The sequence below is a fragment of the Dipodomys ordii genome, unplaced genomic scaffold, assembly GCF_000151885.1.
Source record: "Dipodomys ordii isolate 6190 unplaced genomic scaffold, Dord_2.0 Scaffold122, whole genome shotgun sequence".
Classification (NCBI taxonomy): domain Eukaryota; kingdom Metazoa; phylum Chordata; class Mammalia; order Rodentia; family Heteromyidae; genus Dipodomys; species Dipodomys ordii.
The window spans coordinates 940,436-963,533 of NW_012267338.1; the positions used below are offsets into that span (position 1 = coordinate 940,436).

General features: G+C 42.5%; 1 protein-coding gene across 1 annotated transcript in view; it reads right to left on the reverse strand.

The window, feature by feature from the left end:
* The window catches only part of Gatb (glutamyl-tRNA(Gln) amidotransferase, subunit B), a 70,936-nt gene that overhangs the window by 34,970 nt on the left and 12,868 nt on the right, over window positions 1-23,098 (reverse strand). Inside the window, exons 3-5 of the mRNA XM_013029797.1 lie at window positions 7,778-7,891; window positions 5,247-5,445; window positions 4,675-4,797 (exon numbers count right to left, since the gene is read on the reverse strand). Coding sequence (XP_012885251.1) covers window positions 4,675-4,797; window positions 5,247-5,445; window positions 7,778-7,891 — 436 coding nt within the window. The remainder of the gene's footprint in view (window positions 1-4,674; window positions 4,798-5,246; window positions 5,446-7,777; window positions 7,892-23,098) is intronic.

The following is a 23,098-nucleotide window of genomic DNA, read 5'->3' on the forward strand; positions in this document are numbered from 1 at the left end:
GGCAGGAAAGTTCATGAGACTTTATCTCCAATTAACCACCAGAAAACTGGAAGTAGTGCTGTGGGTCAAGTGGTAGAGAGCTCACCTTGAGCTGAAGAGCTCAGGAGCAGTCACCAGGACCAGAGTTCAAGCCCCAGGACTGACAAAAAAAAGAACCATCTTGAACTACCCAATTATCTCTCCACTGTCCCTGCCACCAGCGCTGTCAAACAGGGTCACCTTCCATCTGAACTACAGCAAGCATCTCACAACTGGTCACACAATCCTCTTCTTACCCTAAGAAACCCACATTCCTTGGAGCAGCTGAAGTGCTTTTCTAAAATCACTAGTCAGACCATGTCATAGTCTCATTTAGAACCTTCCAGCACTTCCCAGGGCACCTGGGCAGAAATCTAAACTTCAGGTCTTTATATGGAATCTGGCCCTCACCTAACCTTTCTGATTTTCTCTGTTGTCACAGCTCTTCTGCTCTCCCTGGGGGGACTTCCAGCACCTTGACTGCCTAGGGACACATTCTGTGGTCTTTCTTACCTCCCATCCTTAGCCCTGGCTGCTTTCTGGAATGCCAATCCCTAGCTCTGTTGCCTGGGGCCACAAAGCATTCTTCACACTCCCTCCTCCCCACAAGCCCAGGGTCCTTACACAGCATTATCATCTTCCAAACTAGAACTCACTGTCACCACATCCCATTTCTTTGAAGCACTTACCATCATAATTATTTCACGTGGTTATGTACCTATTTGTCTCCCTCACAAATATGATCTCTGTGTGGCAGGGACAAGGTGTTTTTCAGCACCTAGAGCTGAGACTGGCCCAATGGTGGTTGCTAATAAATTAAACTTTGCTGAGCACTGAATGCCAACACTCTGGCATTTTCCTGAGCAATGAGTAAGGAGGCAGGGCTCTCTCTCCCAGTAGGTTTCTGATAGGTTCTCAACTCCTGTCTGAATAGGATTAATATCCAGTTGGAATCATCTGAAAGGCCCATTAAGCTTAAAAGAAAACTCCTGGAATATACCAAACTGCTCAATCAAGTCTCAATACTTAGAAGACAACTTTTTTTTTCTTTTTTTAAACTCAGGGAACCCTGAATTACTCACTTGCTTTTAAAAATGAAACGATCTTTCACAATTTAGAATTCTAATTTGGAAGAAGAATAAAAGCATGAATTTGAGTCTCTCCCAGAGAAGCCCATACTACATAAATGTCTGAGAGGAATCATTTAGTATCCTGCAGTGCTGAAAGAGAGTTCGCTAGCCCAGATTCAAATATAGCATCAAACATTAACAAAAGACACTCTAGCCGGTGAAGACAAAATACCTTTTAAACAAATTAAGTTAAATTGCCTCAAGTGCATGAAAGCCTTACCAGGCAGGTTTACTTCGCCGCATTCTGTCCCACTGAGGGAGGGCCTCCAGTCACACACTCGATCTCTACCTCCAGAACAGAGATTTGTAACCACAAACTAAACACGATACCACTGAGCACAGTGATAGAGTGCAGTTAGCTATTTTTTTTCTAAAACACATTCACACAACAGAAATATAACATTGGGATAGAAAACTGTTTCTGCAAACAGCAGGGCCTGGAACTTTGGTAGGAAGGTCTGTTCAGCTATCTTGTTCTGGTTGCTGAATTTACTCCGAAACGGAAATACAAGAGTAGCAGGAAAAACAAAAGGAAAAAAATACATTGCTTTGTGGTGCTGGGGAGGGAACAGGGCTTCGCTCATGGTAGGCTCTACCACTGAGCCATGCCGGCCGAGAGGGATCAAGTTCTATGGAGCATAGTTCACAACGCTTATTCATCCACATGGGCGGAGATACCATAAAAGCAGTCCTGTTGATTACTGTTAATAGAAGCACCTCTACCCAGTACAGGCTTTCTGCCAGGCTCTGTGCTATTTTATATAATCATTACATCCATTCCCTATAATATGGTTTTAATGACAAAGCCACTTAAACATCCCTGTGGCATTTCAAACTTAGCACTTTTCCCTTTCCTTCCTTCCTTCCTTCCTTCCTTCCTTCCTTCCTTCCTTCCTTCCTTCCTTCCTTGTCTTGGGGCTTGAATTCAGGACCTGGGCACTGTCCATGAGCTTTTCTGCTCAAAGCTAATAATGTTCTACTACTTGAGCCACATCTCCACTTCTGGCTTTTTAGTGGTTAATTGGAGATATGAGTCTCATAGACTTTCCTGCCCAGGCTGGCTTTGAACCACGATCCTCAAATCTCAGCCTTCTGAGTAGCTTGGATTATGGGTGTGAGCCACTAGTGCCCGGTGCACCCTTGCATTTCTAAGAAGGAATTCCAAACCTTTACTCATGAAGTCATTCCTCTCTGAATCTCCTCAACTCTACCTGATGTTTGTCTCTGAGGGTTTTCCTAAGTTCCTACTGCTAGAAATGATAGGCCCAGACTCCAACCCAGGTCCAGGTCCCTGGAGCCCTCCGTGACTACAGTCTACTATCTTTCTCTTTGAGGAGCCATTTATGGTAATGACAGTGTCATGGCTGCCATTGAGGGTTTGTGTGACAAAATGCTTAAAGGATCTTGGACTTCTTTACCCAGGTTCAATCCCAGCTCAGGTGCTTCTTGTGAACCTTGAGCAAATAACCTGACCTGCCTGAGCCTTGGTTTCCCCATCTGTACAACAAACCAGATATTGCCACTCCCAGGAATGTCCTAATGCTTAAATGGGATGATAAATCAATTTTTTCAAAATGTTTAGTGAATCGAGGGGCACATATTAACCATCCCGAATGACAGATACTACTGTCACTGGGATGCTTAGTAGGACTACTCTGGAACACATTCCATTTAAAATGCTGCTTTGAGGATCTCAATAGAGGGACATACTATCCACCATGAAGTGACTCGGGCTTTGGGCACAGTGATCAATGCTCATCAGCAAAGCTATCAAAAACTCACTCAGTGGTTCTCCTGAGTTATGCTTCATTCTGAAAGCACCATGCCTACTGGGCTTCCATGTCCCCTCTTCAGAGTGGCCCTCATTTCCAGTCTCCAGTCCTGACACCAGTGGGCCGCAGTGGCGGCGGACAGGAAAGAATGCAAAGATGTTTAGACTAATAAGATGCCAAGAAGTCAAATTCCTGCAGACTCCAGCAGCCCTCAACACTTGAGAACAACCAAGAACTCAGTTGCTATGCTCCAAGCAAAGCTGCTAGATTTGTGTTTAAGAAAAACAAAAAGTGTCACAACAAATGAGATTTAATGAACACTTTCAGCTGTCACTGCCTCATGAGTTCTTGCCACTGTGGTTTATCTCTTGGCAAGTACCCAGATGGGACTCTTTCTCAGTGAAGAGGTAGCTTGTTTATTATTCTACAGGGTTCATAAGAATCTTAGTAATTCTGAAGAAAAGAAAGCATTTTCTAAATTGATAGAGAATCAATGCTTAGTACATTCAGGGATAACCATCCAACCTGCCCAGATTTCATTTATGTTCTGTGGATAAAAAAGCCACATGAGCGATATGTGGAAAATAGAGAACTCTTCTACTCTAATGTAGTGTTATTTCTGTAAGGGAAACCTGCAGGCCACTAACCTTTATGCCACTCAAACTCACGTGGCTCTTTCTCCCGTCTTAAGCTTAAAGAAGATGATAGAAAATAAGCAAGTTCTGCCTGCAGATTCATCTTTTTTTTTTTTTTTTGTCCAGTCGTGGGGCCTGAACTCTGGGCCTGGGCACTGTCCCTCAGCTCTTCAGCTCAAGGCTAGCACTCTACCACTTGAGCCACAACACCACTTTGGGCTTTTTTTCTTTTTGCTTATGTGGTGCTGAGGAATCGAACTCAGGGCCTCAGGCATGCAAGGCAAGCGCTCTACCACTGAGCCACCTTCCCAGCCCCTGCAGATTCATCTTGTTCAGGACCGATGTTACAATGCATTGCTTGTAAGAAGTCCTGTGTGACAAATGTGGCATTATGAATTCGGCAGACCCGTAACATGCAAACACATTATGTGAAACGACAGGGTGCGAACAGTGCGGGTGCTACCCCACAGGGAGGTGACTGCCATCAGAAATGTGACCTCTGACTACCACAGGGGGCTACAGAAATACAACCACGTGTAGAACCCACAGGCTAGCCACTGAGCTTTAACCACATTTGTGATCTTTATATCTGACTTACAAACATTTAAAAGGTACACTTGAACCTATTTCTACTTCTAGCTTTTTGCTGGTTAATCAGTGATTCTGAGTCTCTCAGATTTGTCTGTGGGCTCTGGGCCTCAGTCCTCAGCTCTTAGGCTCCAAAGTAGCTAGGGTTCTAGGTGTGAGTCACCAATGGCTGGCTCTAAAAATTACTCTTGATGAACAAAGACCTCTTTCTGAGAAAAATTAAATTATAGGCACTCATGAATCCTTACAGTTTTGAGATAAGAAGCTGGGTGAAGGTATCTAGTCTTCTGATTCTCATGCTTATTTTCTTAGGCTCAAGGTCTTTGTACTGTTGTTATTTGTGTGTTTAGTTTGGGTTTTGAAAATGGAAAATAGTCTAGGAAAAATTTTAAAAAAAAGCTGAGGTACAGAGGTTGAACATGGAATATGAACAAACTCAATACAAAGGATGGGAGACAACAAAACCTGGTTCAGAAGAGAACCAGCAGGCAGAGCAGGAAAGGGGACAGAAGGAGCAACACTGGCCTCTACCTGCCATGATTGCCTGGCTGGTCCCCAGGGCTTGGAGGATCAGCTGTAGCTCCCTGACAGCCATGGCGGCCTCTTCTCCACAGCTCAGGTCAGGCTCCAGGACCACCTCCAGAAGGCCAACTCCTAATGAAAAAGAGGCAGGTCAGTCCAGCAGTCCAGGTCCATACACCAACTGATAAAAGTAGGCAGAAGTCTTATGAATAGTTTGTGTTAATTAAGAACCCTCAAAGTGGTTCCAGGCACAAAACTGTTTATCCCTTTCACCCCATTTTGTGATGATCAACTGTGGTCCACTTTTTTTAAACACCTGCTTCAATGATTCCAGCTTTGTGACTAGGAGCACAAGGCTCCCTGATCTTAGTGGTGCAGGATTGGCAGGCCCAGCAGTAAGCACAGTTTAAGCTGTGTTCTCTCATCGGCTCTGCCAGTACCAACACAGATATGGTGATCTCTGACTGTCAGGCTCCTCTGCTGCTTTCTCAACTGGTTTGGGAAAAGTCTAGAAGGGAAAAGAAATGCCTGAAACCCAAGAGCTGAGGAAGTGAAAAGCGGTGAGAACACGCCAAGCCTACCAGCCCTGTTCAAGTCAATGAGCGTCTGGGATCTCAGGTCATCATGGAGGCTTTTGCCACTGTCTTGTTCCAGCTGGATCTGTTTGATCCTCACCATCCTGGAGGCCAGCTGACTCTGCCTCTTCCCAACATAGACGCCATATGTCAAGTTTCCATCGGCAGCGATCGGGAGCCTCTGCTGGGTAATCTGGTAGCCAGCCTGCACCCAAACAAATAGGGGTTACAGAGTCACTACCCCACAACCAGAGCTGGGATCCAGTACATTGCACCTTTAATGTCACATCAGAAAGGCCTACTTGAACAAAAGAAAAAAAAAAGAAGAAGCAGTAAGAAGGAAACAATGAGTTCATGCATGGATGACATAATTGAGGCCGACTTCTGGCTTTCTTCAGCACCTCCTTACCTTTCTCCAGCCCCACTCCCCCAACCATGCAATTAGCACACAAATCCCATCTTCCTTACTCAAGTGCCATTTTGGGGAGTAACAATAATCTCACTGTCAGAGGCCCCCTACAAGAAGAATTTATTGTTTTCATTTAGCTCATTAGCCTGCACTCTGCATCTCATTACAGGGCTCCTGACAGAGCCTCCTTTATTAGGAAATGCTGCCTAAGCATTTTTGCCGTCACTTTGAACACGAGAGACAGTACGTTTCAACTTGTTTTGGTTCTGCTCTCTCAGCTAAGCAATCCAGACCAGCTCTTCTCCCTGACTCAACTTCCCTCACTCCTGTAGCAAGAAATGCTGTGATGCTCACACTCAGCCAATGGAAAGCAACGCAATACAGAAATACCAATGGATGGTGGGGGACTCTCTTCTTCCTTCTAAGTGGAGAGGAAGAATTACTTCCTGATACATCCATTCATCAGCACACACTAACGAGATGGCCAATCAGTGTGGAGACCTGGGCAGGAACAAGGCATAACCACTAGATCTGTGGCGCTTGCTGAGTGCTTGGACACTCCTCTCAGTATGTTACATGCATTTAATCCCATGACAGCCCTAGGAAACAGAACAAGGCTCAGCGGGGGAAGGACCTGGCCCAAAGTCACACACAGATCCAGGAAGTCTCCAGGATGCTAAATCTGAATTTCAGATAAACAATGAAGACTTTTTGTAATATAAGTACATCCCATGCAATATTAGGTTAACACTGGTTTTGAATTAGCTGATCTACCTAGACTAGAAAAAAAGGCCATAGATCACTAAAAATACTCTTTTCATTACATATTTCTAAGCTCCTACCTTAGTCAAACCAGTGATAATACCTTTTCTGGTGGGTAGTACTAGGAATTGAACTCAGCTTTTGCTAGGCAAAAGCTCTACCACTTGGGACACAGTTCCAGGCTGTTGTTTTGTTTTGTGTTTGTTTTTTTTTTTAAATTTAGTTTTTCAGGTAGGGTCTCCAGCTTTAGCTAGAGGCAGGTTTCTAACAGTGATCTTCCTATCACTACCTCTAGTATAGCTAGAATTATGGGTTATGTGCCAATATGCCTGGCCTTGGTTATTACCCTAAAAAAGAATACTAGAAAATGTGGTTGTGGATATATCTCAGTGGTAGAGCACTTGTACTGAGTATGCTCTCTCTCTCTCTCTCTCTCACACACACACACACACACATACACACACACACACAATGAAAAAAATACTGCTTAATTATTTTGAATGTATACAGCAGAACTTACAGAAATGCTTAAAGTCAGAAGGAAGAAGAAGCTGTAGCTGTAGAACTGAGGTCCTACTTGTACCCTTGCCTTTATTCACTAAAACCCCACTCCCCTAAATCTTCAGCTCAAGGGGGTAAATTATCACTGCTGTTTTTCTAAATCTCAAGGACAGTATTGCTATTAAGGTTCAAATCAGATGATACATTATTTTCAGAAATCTATTCTACATTCCAGTTGTCTTCTACTTCAATATTATGAAACACTGGGCTCTCATTCACACTGACATTGGTTAAAGAAAAAAATTTACAATTTTAAGACAAAAGCAGGTAAATATTGAGTTTACTGATCAGCCAATTACTGTTGATCATGCAGGCTTCGGGTTCATGTTTCCTCTGACTATTGCCTACTTACTTGCTCCTTGGGAGATGGCAGAAATGTCTCCAAAGGAGATAGCCTTCTTATTGGGAACGTTACCTCTCAAATGAAGAGAGTCAGTGGACACTGATGATGACATCAGCCACAAAGTTCACCTTTGTCCTACCAGGCAATTAGCACCAACACCATGGCGGTGCCAAACCTGATAACACTGGCTACGCCTAGTCCCTGTTCAATTAGGAGCAAGCCACCAGAAGCATGAGGCTAAGCAAGGAGGCAGCAATCAGGAAAATCGCATCCAATCTAGCAAACATCAGGGGGCGCCTGCCTTCATCAGGGCCGGACACAACTTCCAGCAGCGATGGACGGAGTGCTGATTGGAACATGACAGGCTCTCGGCCCCTCTCCCTTGCTCCCTGCTCCAGAGGCAGGGCTGAGAACTCCCGGCTGACAGATCACAAAGCGTACTTACAGGGAGGTTGTACTTACAGGGAGGTCGGCATAGAAGTAGTGCTTCCTGTCAAACAAGGACTTCTTGTTGATGCGGCAGTTCAGTGCCAGGCCCGTCATCACTGCGGCTTCCACGCACCTCCTGTTGAGAACCTGTGGACACACACACCGGCTCTGCTCACAAGACACACATGCTGCCCGCACAGACATCCTCCCAAGAGAGTCAAGTGGGCCCTTGCTCAGGCACCAGCTCTGGTTCTCTGTCAGGGCAGCCCTGCACCACAAGCTCACTGGTTACAAAGGGTAATGAAAAGAGAGGTATGCTTGGGTGGGTCCCACCGGACACTTGAAAAACTGCCAGTTAGGAGCCCCTTCCTCCAATACCTGACATCAAATGAACACACAGAGTCCCAGAAAGGCTCAGCGGGGCAGGTCTACATGGAACAGGCATCCCACTCTCTCTGCAAACAGACTCAGAGCTTGAGGGATGCACTCAAGGCACAGGTTCCTCAGGGGCACAGCTCAGCAAACCACCTGCTCCACTGCTGTGGGGTGGAAGGGAGAGGTACAGGTGAGTCCCAGAGGATGATGGGCATGGCTTCGTTGCTCTGGCTAGCTCGGTGACAAGGAGCTTTGATTTCCCCATCTCCGAAAGGGGGATTTAATGGCTACCCTGTAGCACGGATAAAGTAACAGCAGGAGCACCTGCCCTTGCCTAGGGGCTCAAGAAATAGTTTGTTCTCACTTGGGAAAGACTTATGAGGACGTGGTACTTGCAGATAAAATGTACCACTGTATGTTATTAAAGCATTTGGCATATGAGCATTTCTATCTAGTGTTCTATCTAACATATACCGTACTTCTTTTATCTTTTACTTAGTATAGATAAGGCTTTCCAGTGAAGCGTTTCTCACATTCCGTATTTTACCTCAGTCATGCAACCATCCTATAAGGAAAGAATTAGTATTATTTAAAGGAAAACGAGGTGCCTGAGAGACTAGGCGACTTGCCTTAAATGCCAATGATAAAGCTAGTTCTGAGGTCCACAGGTGCCTATGTCCTTGCCCAGGTGACAAGTACAGTCCCTGGGGCTCAGGCACTCACTCTCTGGGATAGTGATACAACCCGATTGAAAAACACAGACTTAACAACAAATTATGGAATTGGGTGTCAATGGCTCACACCTGTACTTCTAGCTACTTAGGAGGTTAAGATCTAAGGATGGTGGTTTGAGACCAACCTAGGCAGGAAAGTATGAAACTCTTATCTCTAATTAACCACCACAAAGCTAGAAGTAGAGCTGTGGCAGAAGTGGCAGAGCACCAGCCTGGAGTGACAAAGCTAAGGGACAGTGCCCAGGCCCTGAGTTCAATGCTCAGGACTGGTATACACACACACACACACACACACACACACAATACACACATACAATACACACACACACAATACACACACACACACACACACACAATACACACACACACACACACACACACACACAACCATTAGCACCACTACTACCACCACTACCAACAACAAAAGACCTAAACTATGAAAAAATGTACTAGTCATCTCTACTTAGTGGAATACATCTCTCTCCAAAGAAATTCCTCCCCTCGTGACATCACATTCCTCGTTTTAGGAATGCAGGTTACCAATGGAGCCACTTAACTATTTCAAATTCTTCCCTCTGAGCCTAATAATGTTGTCAACTTTGTGATCATAAGGCTTTTCAAGAAAGAATGCTCTAATTATTGATGTGGTCCCTCCTTAGACCTTGGCATCTCACCCAGGTTGCTACTGCAAAACAAACAGAGATGAGGGAGAGTCTTGCCAGACTAAACCTCGTGACTGGGATCACAGAACACAGATCATGAGCTGTGCTTGCCTGGGGTCAGGCCACAGGATGGCTCATTTATACAGTGTCCACTTCCCTGGTCTGCACTTGTTTTGCTTGCTCCCTCTCACTGTTTTTCATATATATATATGGTTTTATTGTAAAAATACTGTACAGAGGGGTAACAGTTACATGAGTAATGAGTACATTTCCTACCGAGCATTGTTACCTCTTCCTTTGTTTTTCCCCTACTATCCCTTCCCCACCTCCCCAACTCTTCCCTCCCCCCTCCCCAAGTTGTAAAGTTCATTTTCAACATAGTGTCTTGTACAGCTCATTGTTACAATGAGTCAACCTATACCCATTTTGTTATTTCCCTTCCCATCCCCAAATTAGAAAAATGTATACACAACATGCAGGGCACCGACATCAAATACAGTGAAAATGGGCTATACCATGGGGGAGGAATATACAAGAGAAACAAAAAATATCACATAGTACGTTTTAAATGCATAGTATGTTTTAAAAACAATAGCAAGAAAAAATAGCAAGCAAGAAAAAAACCACTTTGTCTCCATCTTGGGGTTCATTTCACTTACCATCATCTTATGTGGTCATTCGTACAAAGCTTTTGACCTTTTCTGCTTGGCCTAGACTTATACTAGTTATTGCAAATAAGGGAAAACATGGGACCTATGTTCTTTGGGCCTGGTTTATTTCACTTAATATAACTTTTTCTAAGTCTTTCCATTTACTAAAAAATGGGGCAGTGTCATTCTTTCTGATGGAGGCAGAGATATCCATTGTATAAATAGACCACATTTTCTTGATCCATTCATCTACTGAGGGGCATCTGGGTTGGTTCCACATCTTAGCTACAGTAAATAATGCTGCAATAAACACAGTTGTGCTGGTAGTTTTAGAATGGCCTTGTTTGTGATCATCTGGGTAAATGCCCCAAAGTAGGATTGCTGGGTGGTAGGGGAGCTCTATGCGGAGTCTTGAAGAAACTCCATACTGCTTTCCAAAGCCTCTCACTGTTTTTCTAACCTCTATTTTCCCTCTCATTTTGGCCCCATCTGCTCCTTTGGGGCCAACCTGCTTCCTCCCTCGAGCATGAAGAGTCCCCAGGTCTTTTTGTTTATTTATTTAGGATTTTTTTTTGTCGGTTGTGGAACCTGAACTGAGAGCCTGTTCCTCAGCTCTTCAGCTCAAGGCTAGCGTTCTACCACTTGGGCCACAGCGCCACTTCTGGCTTTTTCTGCTTATGTGGTGCTAAGGAATCGAACCCAGGGCCTCATGCATGCAAGGCAAGCATTCTACCACTGAGCCACCTTCCCAGCCCCATTTTGTTTATTTTTGAACATGCATAATATACTGTTTGTGCCTGGCACTGGGAGGCAGTGTGCGCAGTTGCAGGCAATCAGAGACTCTCATTGTGCTCAAAGCACACCCAAGTACAGCCGCACTTGATAAGCCATCCATTTCCAAAGAATACAAATGCAGTAAAACACACAAATATCAGTGATAGTGAATATACTTTAATCTTTTTTTGATGATTTAGGAGGCCTGAAGTACTTCAGGGTCAGAATTATAAGCATCAATCATCACCACACTACAGTTGCACAGAGGAGCTAGTAAACAGAGAGCGCCAGTTAAAAGAATGCCAGGAAAAGAGAATTTATTATGATCTTAGTCAAGCTGCTTCTGACAGATGGAGGGCCAGGTCAGCATGTTCTGAGGATAGGATGCCCAAGTGGAAATTCAACTTGGACTCTCCTCATTCCAGAATGTTCCTTAAATGCCTATAAGATACTAAGATACTAACCATAAGATAAGGGACATGGAGATAAATAGGACTCTGTCTGTCCTCAATGAACCTGCAGGACCAAGTGAACTGGATTTCCAGCATCTCCACTGTTCTTTTCAAGCCCACTTTCTATACCAAGGTGAACCAAAAATGTTCATGTGGCAATTGCTGTCTAAAACCCCTTATGGCCCAGGAGGAGGGCCAGGTTCTCACACAATGTAGCTCCTCCTGTGTGTTCGATCCATCCCTTACTAAGCTTTCCCACCCCCAACCTTTGCTCATAAATCTACAGCTCTTCTGACTCTTCCTAGCCTTCTTCCCTTCAAAATCAAACTGAGATGCCACCACCCCTGTTTTAACTTTCTGAAACACTCATGACTAGTCCCTGGCATATGGAAAGTTTGGTGTGGGCCGCCCAAAGATGTCGAGAAATGATGGTGCTGTCTCTCAGTTGCTGCAGCCAGAGATAAGACCTGGCCATTACCCGAGATGCTGGTGGAGGAGGAAGGAGGAAGAAATCCCCGCTGCTTCTCTCCTGACTTCCCTCTTTCCAGGGCTCCTATTGGCCCAAGTCTGTCAGAAGCTGGCTGACCTGGGGGCCGGGCTGTGCAGCTGGGAGCATGCAAACCAGAGGCACAGAAGGATCTGAGACTATGTAGGCTACGATCAGCAAGCAAATTCCTAACTTTTATGTCCATTCTTCTGATTTTTTTCCTTTCGATAAATGAGTAACTAATCAATAAAAGTCCATCTAGTCAACATAGAACTTCAAATTCTATGGAGCTAAAAAAGACTATGAAATGCTATGACTTTATAAGGAGCATTCGGTTTAAGTCAACCTGGCTTGAACGGAACTTTCCATCTACACGCAATACTAGGAAAGGATTTGCTGAGCAAATTAGCAGGATAAAGGAGATAATATAACCTACTCATGTCAAGAAAACATCCTCTAGGATTGGGGCATTTTTATGTGAAATCGTATGTACAAATAAATCTCACTAAAACCAGTCTCTGCATCCTATACTTGGAAATTTTTGGAAAGTACTTAAGGAAGGAAACAGAGTATCTTTCAAAATAGTGTGCATATGACATCATTTCTTGGTCCTCACTACTTTATCCTCATTGGTGAGCCCACAGTGCTATAATACCCACTGTCCAATGACAGCAATTCTTTCTTACAAAGTTGAGGTGATATGGTAAGAGGGGCACTTTCACCAAAAATCCAGTTCCTGGAGTATTAAGATAAAATCTATTATAAGGTGATGTTTTCCAAAAAAGCCCAAATGGCAATTCCTTTCTAAATTTATGTTCTATATGACAAATCTGATAATTAGTATAGAGAATGGTAAAATGCTTTAATTTATGGAGAGAAGGTAATTAAAATTTATTAAGTAAAAATAAGGCAGTAAAATGGGCCTTTATCTTACTGCTAACCATAAATTTTTCTCAAAGCATGAACTCCCTCTGCTTCGTATTCCAAGCAAGTTACCACATGATAAATTTTCATTACCACAGAGAAAATTGTACTTGCTTCCTCTCCTTCACACCTCTGCTCAGCACTGAGGATTTTTTTTTTTTTATATCAGCATCCCAAATATAAAGCCTCTTGTCCTATAACTAAGCTTGCCAAAACTACTGCTAGGTAAATTTTTGTCTTTGTTTTTGGTGGTACTTGGGGTTGAACTCAGGACCTTGTGTCTGCTAGCGTATTCTACCTTTTGAATTATGCCCCCCCCCCGCCCTCTGAGCCTTCACTGTTTTTTGAATAGGGTTTCAAGTATATGCCCAGGCTGGCCTGGACCACAATCTACCTATCTATACTTCTTACATAGCTAATATGACTAGTGTGCACCACTCAATGCAGCTATGGAGATGAGTCTTCCACTTATGCCTGGGCTGGCTTTGAACCATGATCCTCCAGAATCTCTACCCTCTGAATAGCTAGGATTGTAGCTAGCTGGCAAACTGACTGGCAGCCAATCAATCCCCCTGCTCCGGGTACTGGAACTTGGACTCAGGGCCTCACACTCTTGCTTAGCTTTTCCCTTAAGACTGGTACTCTACCACCTGAGTCACACCTCTACTTCCAGCCTTCAGATGGCTAACTGGAGATAAGAATCTCATGAACTTTTCTGCCCATGCAGGCTTCAAACCTTGATCCTTAAGATCTCAGCCTCCTGAGTAGCTAGGATTACAGGCACTAGCCAACAGCACCCAACCAACCAAAGGTAATTTTTTAAAGTGGAGTTTTATGGTCAAAAGTGCTACTTTAATGTAGATATTAAATATATGCACATATGTACACAGATATTCAATGTTATTTATGTTTCAATTTGGATACTGCCTAGGGAAAAGAAAAAAAGAATGCCAAATTGCTTGCTTGCTTGCTTCCTTCCTTTTTCTTTTTTGTCAGTTGTAGGGCTTGAGCTCTGGGCCTAGGCGCTGTCCCTCAGCTCTTCAGCTCAAAGCTAACGCTCTACCGCTTGAGCCATAGCACCACTTCTGGTTTTCTAGTGGTTTATTGGAGATAAGAGTTTTAGGGCCTTTCCTACCCTGGCTGGCTTTGAACTGCTATTCTCAGATCTCAGCCTCCTGAATAGCTAGGATTACAGGTGTGAGTCACCGGTGCCCGGCTGGCTGTGTCTTTTCTTTAAGTCCCTCTTTCACAAAGAAAAAAGTCTCTATTCCACAGACAGCAAGGCCTGGTTGAAAGAGGCATGGCTGGCAGTGTGGCTACCCTTCAGCTCTGCTGCTCCCACCCTCCAGCAGCAATTCCACTCATCACCGCTATCAACATCAAGAGTATTTCCTTGGTCTAAACCTACTTTTTGCCAAGGGTCATCTGGCCATTTGTCATATGATTGTGGGCCATAAACATATCAATAAATTGATTATAATAACCTCACCCTGGATATTCAGTAATACTAATTGCATAATGGAAGTGTTATTAAAAGTAAAATGCTCAGTAGACTCCAATGGCTCACTGCTACAATTCTACAATCCTATAGATCTGAGATCTAAGGATCACATTTCAAACCCCGCCTGGGCAGGATTGTCTGTGAGACTCACATATCCCATTAACCACCAAAGAGCAACAGAATGCAGAGCTAGGACTCAAGTGGTAAAGCACTAGCCTTAAGTGAAAAAGATAAGGGACAGTACTCAGGCCCTGAGTTCAGACCCTAATATCAACAAACACATACACAACAAAAAAGGCAAAATGTTCATCTCAGACAAATCCTTCCTGTGCAACTTTTTCAAGGAGTCCAGGGAATCTAATGAGAAAAGGTCTGCACAGCTCCACAGATGCATTAGTCTGGATTTACAATCCAAGGTAAGGCACAACAGATGCTAAAATCATATGTATGTCAACACAATATTTCTCCCTTAAATGATAATCCACATCTTTGTGATAATTACCATACTATCTCCAGTGGAGCAGAGTCCATATTTCTTAATGTGTCAGGAAGCTCATTTTCTGCTTTATACTGAAGCTAGGATTTTCTGCATTCTATTGCATGCATCGCCTATGTCTGGGAAGAACTCTCATTCTCAGTTGACAGAAACCAACTCCGAACAAGCTGAACAGTTATAAACCAGTTAACTGGGACAAGTGTTGCCCTCAAAATTCACTGTGGCCAACCACACATGTGACTTACTGTCTCCTAATGTAGTAGCTCCTTTGGAAATTCAATGAGTGGAGAGGGAAGACATGCATGAAGGCACAGAATAAACATAGAAATCAAGAGGAAAACAAAGCAAAAACAATGAGCCAAACATTTCTTGTTCGTTTTTAAATAAAACTTTGGGAGGGGACCAGGATTTCTAAAGAAAACTCTTCTCATTTTAATTCTGAATATATGTCTCTCTCATGTTCATAACTTTAAGAAGAAAAATGCCTTAATATAAAAGACCAAAATATACAAACCTCTTCACTTTATTGCCCTCACACTGTCCTAAAATTTAATCCTGAGACTACATCTGAAGCTATTCAATGAAATACGAACATTTGACATCACTAACACTCAAGCACAATCAGAGTAAAACATTAATACCAAGACTGAAATGCTCACATGATCCAGAATGAGATCTACTTTCTTCCACATATAAAAAACTAGTTGAAAGATTTGACTATTACTGAGAAGGAAACAACTGGACTGAACCAGTGAAATTTTAAATAGGAAATAAAGCTTGGTACCCAACAGACCTATGAATATCAAAAGCAAATTCCTAGACATACATGCTATTCCATAAACAAATAAACAAACAAAAAAGCTGCACGTTCATCAGATGCAGAAACATCCAAACAGACTTTGGAGGAGGCAAACAGGAGATAGATTGGTTTTTGTTTGCTTGTTTTAGGAAAGTACTTTTGAATTTTATACATCAAATGTCAGGAATACAACATCCCCTTACAAGCTTCCTGATAAGCCACAAAATCATGGAAAGTATAAGGGAGAGGGGGTGTGAGGGAAAAGGAAGGAAGGAGACAGAGGGAAGGGGAGGGGATAGGAAAGCAGAAAGAAGGCCAGCCAAAACACTCACAAAGCAACTATCCCTTACTAATTATGTTGCTTCAAGAGTAGACAATAAGATAAAATACCTGGCCTGCCCATTTTATTTTAGAGCTTTTTTTTGGTCAGTCATGAGGCTTGAACTCTGGGACTGGGTACTGTCCTTCAGTTCTTCAGCTCAAGGCTAGTGCTCTATCACTTGAGCCACAGTGCCATTTCTGGCTTTTTCTATTTAATGTGGTGCTGAAGAATCGAACCCAGGGCCTAATGCATGCAAGGCAACCACTCTACCACTGAGCTACTTTCTCAGAGCTGGCCTCAACATTTTGAAAATGTCAGTGTGGTGACCCTGGGCAAAGAGAGAAAAAAGAAGGAAGAGATTAAAAAAGAATAGAAAAAGAAAGTAAGGCCTGGCACTGGTGGGTCATGCCTGTAATCCTAGCTACTCAGGAGGCTGAGATCTGAGGACTGTGGTTCAAAGTCAGCCCAGCAGGAAAGTCCGTGGGATTCTTATCTTCAATCGACCACTAGAAGACTGGAAGTGGTGGTGTGGCTCAAAGTGATAGAGTACTGGCCTTGAGCAAAGAGCTCAGGGATAGTGCCCAGGCTCCAAGTTCAAGCCCCACAACTGGAAAAAAGAAAAAGAAAAAAATGAAAGTGAGACTACAGAAATATGTTAACTAATACAATGTTTAATTTTCAATGATATTCTAGATTAGGGTAACTGCAGACACTTCAACATGAACTGTGTCAGATAATATCATATTCAATGTTAGCTTTCCTAAGGGGGACCAGTATAACAATCCATATAAGAATGTTTTATCAGAGGATAAATGCAGAAATATTTAGAGATAAAGCACTATGATGTCTGTAACTTAAACACAAATGGTCATCCAAATTGGAGAAAACAATCTAGATGTGGGGCGGGGGGGGGGCGGATACTCACTGTAGTATTCTTTCAGCTGAATGCAGAAAGGGAAGGATGGAGTACATAACTCTCCTGAGAGGATCACACAGAAACCAAATTGGGAAGGAGACAGAGCCCAGAGGAGGCAGGAGCTGTTGGCTAGCTTGTACACCACACAGATATTTGAAGTTTCATTCACTGTTGCTGAAAAATTGGTTATAGGAAAGAATGCATTCTATGTTCTAACTATTATCTCCCTAAACTTCCCTAAGGCACAGATTCAATTAAGTTTAGGGACATTGTAAGGCCCCTGTGTGGGAAGTAATTAACTATGGTACAATCCTTTTATTAATATGCAAACATCTGTGAAGAAAGAGTTGTAATATCTATGTGGAAGTATACAAATCCTACATATGGATATATTTGCACACACACACAAATCAACATGAAGTCAGGTGCTAGTAGCTCAGGTCTATAATCCTATCTACTCAGGAGGCTGAGATCTGAGGATCTTGGTTCAAAGCTGGCCGGAAAAGGCAAATCTGTGCAACTTTATTTTCGTTAAATAGCAAAAAGGCAGAGGTGAAGGGACGGCTCAACTGACAGAGTGCCAAACTTGAGCAGAAAAAGCCAAACAAGAGGAAGAACCCCTGAGTTGAAGCCCTAATACTCACACATGCACTGTGCATGCACGTGTACACACACACACCACTAAGACCATGAAAGGAAGGTATGTTCTTTTACCTGGTTGGCAAGTAACTTCATATCTTCCCTAGTTGAAAATACTTTTATCTTCCCCCAAAGTTGTAGGTGTCTTATATTCTGTTAATGTTTCCATTCTGTTGCCTTACTATGTAAATGTGCAAATTCATTTCTCCATTTCTCTAGAAGTATCAGAGATTGAAAGCTTTACATTAATTGTTATTTGGGCTGCTGTGAATGCATGCTAAGTTATTTCAATTGATTGTTATGTACTTACCACCCCCTCCCCCAGTCCCACTGGCCACTGTATAAAAAAAAGTATCTGTGTTTATATTTTAAGGATGCAAAGTTGGGAACATGGGTATTATAATAATACCAAATAAAATTGACATGCTACTTGAGAGTTTAGGAAGTGCTTTCATACACATCCATTTCTCTGCATAGATGCAAGAATGGAGAGAATAAGAAATACAGTAAGTAAGCCAGCAAGCTGGCTATGCTAAGTAAACAAAGGTTATGAATAACTACAGGCATCTTAAAAGTTTACAAAAAGCTACAAATGGAAAATCCCCTGTTATGTTAGGTTGGAAATGAACAATTAGCAAGTACTGCAGAAGAGAATACAGTCTGGTGTTCTATGCTGAGAACGGGAACCAGGCAATTCTCACTCCTATTTTTAGCGAGGCTCCTGATCTCCCAGTGTCCTTGGGTAAATCAACCCGGCCTCTGTCTTCCTCACCCGTCAGCTGAGGTGCAAGCCCCTGATCTTGCTTGCTGGGGTGGCTTGTGAGTGTGTAAATATTCAATATGAAAATTCAATGTTATTGGCAATCACAGATTCCTGCCTGTCTGCCTCTCTTAAGGAAGCTGCAGAGCATGACAAAGACTCTTGAGTGATTACTTGTTTTTCTATATGTGTCAAAGGAGATGCGTGCATCAAAATTTGGAAAAGAATATTTTAAGGCTTCTGAGAACACTAATATATTTTGATTCCCACTTATTGTTCCTGCCTGATAGCCAGTCCTCATTACTAGAACGTGCCCAGAGATGGAAGGATGGAGAGCTTGTACAAAGCTCACTGACAAGAACTCTCTGCCATGAGAACAGAATGCTCTTCCAAGGAGCCCAGCCTGACAAACTCTGCCAGAACCACCAAGCCCACGCTCCTCCTCTCTGGGATGCCAATGGCAAAATGACTTCCTAATTTTGCCAAGATTTTAAGAAGAGCTAAGGGGGAAAAATTCCCTAAGATGCTGCAGTACAGAAGACAGCCAACTCTTCTCATATTTCTTCCATACTAAATGTGAAGTTAAAAACACTTAAAAATGGCCATCTCAGGTTTCAGACAAACCAGTGGAATGGCCCTTCATTAGTTTTCTAGCCTACAAGTATAAATTGTGATGTAGACAATTCCACAGGACCTACCCAAAAATATGTCTCACATCTCCTTCTGACATAACATGGATACTAAAACTGGGCTGCACGCTTTCTCTTGTTGAGAGTTTAAGCAGTCTCCATATTCCAAGTAGGAATGGCAGACCTTCCACTTTATAGCTACTCCTGTCTTTGAGAGAGGAGTACAGGACTTCTCTGACAGTAACTTGGGAGAAGGCACTGAGCACATGTGGATCTGCTGCTTCTGGCTGAGCCTTTCCATCACAGGCTTCTTGTAGGAATTACAACCAACCCTTTAGGTGCTCCTTTTCAATCAGTAGGCACAGAAGAGGTATACTATGGTCTAGTCTGGCCCAGTGATATGAATTCAATAGAAGCAACCCCTTCCTCATGGAGGGAAGACAAATTTTGGGAAGCTCAGGTCAATGTAAGCACCAAGCATTAGAAGTCATGTGGCTACACATCAAGTTGAATTTGTCAAAAAGAAAGCTATTATCAGTAATAAAATTAGTATGTCCTTCTTCATCTGTCTGACATCTAAGTAGATTTCTCAATTACTTCTGACTCAAGAGGAGGACAGAGTATTTCTTTCATTGAATGACATCAAAAAACATCTTCCTGGAAACTCTTTTCTAGTACTCATGAAACCTGCCCAGAGCATCCCAAAGACAAGACAAAGCAGAATAAACCCAAGAAGGCAGGTGCCATGGCCAGCTCTGAATTCCCTATGAGGAAAGAGCTTTTCCAGGTTTGCTGCCATTTTTTAAGTTCTGAAACTGTCCATGGGAGAAAAATGAATGGTACCCAGCTGCATGATTTCAGGCTGCATTTTATTACAGGCTTCTAGTATAAATCACCAGGACAAAGCTTGTATGAGCTACCTGAATGTCACAGACAGAAACAGTATCACAAAGCACTGTTAGGTTTTTTTTTTTTTTTTAACTACTACATATTTACATCAACAAAAAGATTCCTAAGCATTTCCACCCCCAGGAATCTTTGGTAATGCATTTCTACTTTCTGTTCTACACATCCCCTCCTCCTTCTCTAATATTACAGATTTTGTGTACAGGTGTGAAAAACATTCATTTTAAACAGCAACGAGTTCTACGTATGGCACTCTGCCCTTTCACAAGAGCTACTGTGCTCAGCATCTCACCCAAAGACATATTTTGAGGAGGACAGAAAGTAGTAAGGAGATATGGAGATGGAAGAAAAGCCCTTCCTAACACAATACTACATGCAGGCTTCTTGCTTAGGAAAGGACCTGGAGAGAGAACTCTTCCCATATTACCAGGAAAGGTAATTAGAAATATTGCCGAGTAGATGCAGTGTAATTCCACAAGATTCACCTGCAAACAAGACCAGATAAGGTCCCCTAGGTTTCTCAGGGTTGGAATGGAAGGGAAAAAAAAAACCTCAATGTTCTCTGTGATTCCTCCCACTATCGCCAGCTGTAACTCTCTATTCTAGTATGTCACCTTCTTATTGTTCCTCGAGAGAAATAAAATGACATCAGCTCTGTACAGAGATTATGAGAATAACTTGTGGAGGGTGAGATTTCTTTTTTAAATGATCACTGCTATAGTTAGGATCTGCAATGTCTCCCAAAGGCCCAGACATGAAGGTTTGTCCATCAGCTTGGTGTTATTAAAAACTACCTATAGAATTTTTAAGACTTGGGACCTAGCAAGCAAAAAAAAATAGTTGGCTTTATATTCAATATACTCTATTTAAAAGTAGGAAAGTATATATTTTAGAAAAAGACCAATAAAGAGGTTAGAAAATATCAAAAGGGTTTAAGATTCTTGGAAACCTCTTTTATACTGACTCATATACATGTATGTAAGTGTCACAAATACATAAAAAATTCTTAAGGTTGATGCATACATACTCTATGCAATGTACTATCAAATGGGCTCAAAAGTCACAGAACAGCTTTTACAGTTACTAAATAATATACATAAAAGGATGATTCATCAACTGTTTGAAAAACCATACTGACAGAAAGTAGAAACATTACCTCTAATACCAGTGAATTGCAGGTCGAGCATGCTGCATGCAAAACTGGTGGAGATGTGGGGAGTGAAAATGGTTGTGAAGAGGAAAAGGCTCATGGCCGGGAAAGAGTCAAATGCCTTTGCACCACGGGAAGTGAGGAAGGTGAGGTCATGCTGAAGCCTGCAGTCCATCACCGTCATGAGTCATCTAAGTTCACAGGAGACACACAGTTAATGTGATAAGACGAGTTTGGCCCACTGGAAGAGTTCAGGAGCAGAGAAAGGGAGTTCATCTACATTTGTGGGTATGAGCTCACAGACACACCTCTTTTATGGGGTCAAAGGGCACAGGGTAAAAACACCTCATATTCTACAAAGGAATAGAGGAGAACTGTAAGAGTGACTCAAGAGTAACTGGCAAGAATGAAGTCTGAGAACACAATGTAATTCTAAGTTGTACAGATTACATTAAAGTAAATCATTGCCAAGGAAAAAAATTAATAGGAAACTGTCACATTTTGTCTTCTTAGTCAAATAACTAAACATCATCTAGGTGAACAGATACAGAATACCAATCTAGGTGAACAGATACAGAATACCAATCTGATTATAAATGTTTGCATTTAATACTTTTCCCTAATGATTTCCCTGAGCTTTCAAATTAAAAACAACTTTATAATTATGTTTAAAATTAAGAGTCAGGAAAATGGTTCAGCAGGATGACTCTCCAGATCAAGTATTTCTGAGCTGATTAGCTCCTCCAGAACAAAAGTTACTTCTGATTTGCTATGTTCAGCACGTAGACATTCTGCAGGTTCATCTAGCATTAAGAAAGTTGACTAAAAGAAGGGTTTTGCTTTGTTTTATTTGGGGTGGGAGGGCAGTACTGAAGTTTGAACTCAGGGCCTCATGCTTGCAAGGTGGTGCTCTCCTGATCTCAACCTTCCCGTAGCTAGGGATGACAGGTACAAGCCACTGCATACAGCTATGGGTTCAGAAGGAGTTTCATGGACTTGTCTGCCCAGGCTGGCCTTGAACCAAGATCCTCCCAACCTCAGCCACCCAGCCACCCAAGTAGCTGAGGTTACAGGTGAGAACCACTGGTACCTGGCAGTACATTGTCATCATTTTTCTTGAGGGAGCAAGACCTCTTCCAGTGCAATCCACAGATTTGGATTCAAACCAGAGCTAATGTAAGAAGCACAGTATTGCCTTGTGTGCACATCATGTCATATCTGTTCCCTTCTTTATTATCCTCTTCCTTACTGATAATGGCGTATAATCGGTGAATAGAAGAGAAATGTGGTTAATACCATTCTAGTTTCCATTCCACAGCTGCCAGGGCCGGTTCTACATGCTGTTGGTGTGGAAAGCTCTACGTGTTTTTTTAAGACATGCTGATCCTGAGAAAAAAGGAGAACGTTCTTGTATATGTGTGTGGGAACAAAACAAAGCAAAACAGCTTTTATTGTCTTTCCCCCAGTTCTGGAAATAGGAAGGCATTCGTGGTTGCTATGGGTTTCATGTTACATACAGATAAGAGCTTCCAGACAAGCAAAACAAGAGTAGAATCACTGGTTTCTAATTAATCTAATTGTGGCAGTGACATGATTATCAGAAGAACTTATCTACTGAGTCGAGCGGCATAAAGCAAGCCCACTGCAGAGGACAGCTAGGGCAGCAGCATCCTCTCCCCTTCCTCCTCCTCAGGGGTTGCTCCCAGGAGGAACAGGCATTTCAAATCGTGGAGAGTGAGTGCGGATGTGTGTGGACATGCAGGTTTCTGCATGCATACATTTCAAACAAACCTTATGGAAATCTCTCTATTCCCGGAACCATTGGAATGAACAGACTTAGAAATCCTATGACATTTTAGCAAATAAATATATTCAGTTTGCTAGTTTTCTCCCATTTCACATCCAAAGTGTTCTAGAAAAACTGGAATGAAACTGATGAACAGAAAATAATCAGCCCAAAGCAAACAATCCAGGATCCTGCCTATACTTCTGAAGGCAAATAATTAGTTAATAAATTGAGTGAGAGCCTGCACAACAATAAGAGCTTTTGGGAAGTCAAGATAATGAACAAAACTGTATTTCTTGTTTAAAAAAAAACACCAAGAATGGTGTTCTTAGTTTGGCTATAATCCTGCCTACAAGGAGGCAAATGGGCTGAATGACCTTTTCAGTCTGAAG